The 2555-nt window shown below is 56.9% G+C and overlaps 1 protein-coding gene across 1 annotated transcript; it reads left to right on the top strand.

The window, feature by feature from the left end:
• Positions 1 to 83: 83 nt before the first annotated feature.
• Positions 84 to 2232, top strand: FBXL15 (F-box and leucine-rich repeat protein 15). Its single transcript, XM_010290583.1, has 3 exons — positions 84 to 354; positions 1111 to 1613; positions 1966 to 2232. The coding sequence occupies exons 1-3, from the start codon at positions 172 to 174 to the stop codon at positions 2153 to 2155; spliced, it is 876 nt and encodes a 291-aa protein (XP_010288885.1). The 5' UTR covers positions 84 to 171; the 3' UTR covers positions 2156 to 2232.
• Positions 2233 to 2555: the final 323 nt, after the last annotated feature.

The raw sequence follows: 2555 nt of genomic DNA, 5'->3' as shown, positions 1-2555 counted from the left end.
GGTGGCAGGTGCGTGCCCCGCTGATGGGTAGCCGAGGGGCTTTAGCCTGTGGGCTGGCTGTGGGAGACATTGCTGAGTCTTTCTTTCTGGCTGTTCCTCCTAGAAGCACCTGGCAGTAGGCGTGAGGTGATCTAGCCTGGCTCCCACCGTAGCCTGGCTCCCTGGCATCTGATGATGAGTTTGACCCCCTCCAGGGGATGCCTCCTGGACCTGCCCTGGGAAGACATCTTGGTTCCACATATCCTCTGTCATCTGCCACTGCAGCAGCTCCTGAGCCTGCAGAGGGTCAGCAAGTCATTCCAGTCTCTCATCCAGCTGTACCTGGCTAACATGCGCTGCTTTGACTCAAGCCAGGTATTGGATGGTTCTGAGGCTGGGGGAGACACAGATGTCCTGCTGCTGTGGAGCTAACAAGGGAGCATCTGGCTATGTGGGGAGAAGAAACGCCTGGCAAGGAGGCTGGTTTCTGCTCAGGAGCTGGGGTTAATGACTTGGGTGTCAGACTGGACAGATGGGCTCAGGGAAGAGAGGCGGTGATTCAGGGCCCAGCAATGCCAGTGTCTTTAGCAAGAGGCCTTGGGAGGAGTGAGCCTGGAAGCTCCACCCAGGCCATTATGGGGCACCGGCTGGCAGAAACACAAGACAGCTCCAGAGTGGCATGGCCTGTCGATCCTCATGGAGGTTGTGCAATAGGGTGGGTCTGACCCGAGATAACTCTGTGCCTGGTGTTGAGGGAAAGCTTGTGCAGGCCCTGGGGGAGACTGCCTGGGACTTGGAAAGACAGGATTAGCTGCTGTTCTGTGAGGGCACAGGGTGGTCTAGCAAACAGTCTTTGGAGAGCAGAGGTGTGGAGCTTATCACAAGTGTATAAATGCAGGCATGATGACGGGGGATGGAGAAGCCAGAGCATCTCCTAGTTTGTGGTAGTAGCCTTGGCATGAGGGGAAGAGAGCCTGACAGCAGGGTTTGCCCTGGGCTGAGAGGGTGGCTGTGGTCACTGTTGTCATAGTGGAAGAGTGAAGGGGAGAGAGTTTCTGGTGAGCATCAGGCTGAGCCAGGCTGAACTGAAACCCTGGGGGATACCTCATTCTTCCTGGGTTCCCCACGCAGATTGGACCTGCCATCCCTAGAGCTGCTTTTGTTAACCTGCTGAAGGACAACGAAGTACTGCAGCAGCTGGCGCTCCAGAACTGCTCCGACTGGCTGACAGACAGGGAGCTGCTCCCGGTCATCGGGCAGAATCACCATCTGCACCAGATCCAGCTGAAGGGCTGTGCCCAGCTCAGCCGCCATGCGCTGGTGGCCATCTCGCTGAGCTGTCCCAACCTGCGCCGGCTCTCCCTGGCTCACTGTGAGTGGGTAGACAGCCTGTCCCTGCGCAGCCTGGCTGACCACTGCAAGGCGCTGGAGGCTGTGGACCTGACGGCCTGTCGCCAGCTGAAGGATGAGGCAATCTGCTACCTGGTGCAGAAGTGCAGCAGGCTCAAGTCCCTGTCGCTGGCTGTCAATGCCAATGTGGGTGATGTGGCAGTTGAGGAGATTGCCAAATGCTGCCCTGAGCTGGAGCATCTGGACCTCACGGGGTGTCTGCGAGTCAAGAATGACTCCATCAGGTACTGAGCAATGTGGGGGTCTGGGGTGGGGAGAGGAAGAGAACCAGAGAAAAGTCAGATTTCCTCATGCTGAAAGAAATGAGAGCTCAGTGTGGGGGAGAAGCCACTAGCAGGCCTTTCAAGAGAGGCACTGTGTGCTACTAACCATAAATTCCCCAGCGTGTCATGAAGGGTAGGTTTGGGATCTGACCACGTACCTTGAGTTTCTCTCAGATCACCACAGTGCTGCTCCCAAAGGATGGTGCATGTGTGGCACAGTTGTGAGCACTGGGCTGGTGGGAGTAGAGAAGAGGGTGAGTTGTGTACTCAGGAGTCCTGGCTTGCAACCCATGTGGGCTTTATCTCTTGGCAGGGTCCTGGCTGAGTACTGTCCCAAGCTGCGCTCGCTGAAGGTGAAGCATTGCCACAATGTGGCTGAGTCCAGCCTGAGCATCCTTCGAAGCCGTGGGGTGGAGCTGGATGTGGAGCCTCCGCTGCAGAGGGCTCTCGTTCTCCTGCAGGATGTGGTTGGCTTTGCCCCTTTCATCAACCTACAGATCTAGAACTGCTGCTGCTGGGGAGGGGGGACTGATGCGACATTGGGATCCCAGGAGGATGCCGGAACCGGCTGCTGCGGAGACGTGCAGAGGGAGAGGTTGGTCCCATTGGCAAGGCTGGCCTGAGTGGGGCTTGTTCTTCTCTCTGGGGCTGTTTAGCAGCCATTGGGTGTTCGTGAGTGGGCTTCGCTGGTGCCTCTGGGGAAAGTAACTCCCTCTGCAGTGGTGTGGAGACCGAGTGACTTGCGGGAACACCATGGTGCTGAACAGGCCTTGGCCAGGCCAGATAATAGATAGGATTTATTATTTGTTGTATTTTAAATCTTTAAGTGGCAGCTGTCCAGAGAGCAGGAGAGTGTTTGATGAGGACTGTCCCCTGGGGTGGGTGTGCAGGGTATGTCAGCAG

This window comes from Phaethon lepturus, unplaced genomic scaffold, assembly GCF_000687285.1.
Source record: "Phaethon lepturus isolate BGI_N335 unplaced genomic scaffold, ASM68728v1 scaffold41717, whole genome shotgun sequence".
Classification (NCBI taxonomy): domain Eukaryota; kingdom Metazoa; phylum Chordata; class Aves; order Phaethontiformes; family Phaethontidae; genus Phaethon; species Phaethon lepturus.
This window is presented reverse-complemented; position numbering and strand designations above follow the sequence as displayed.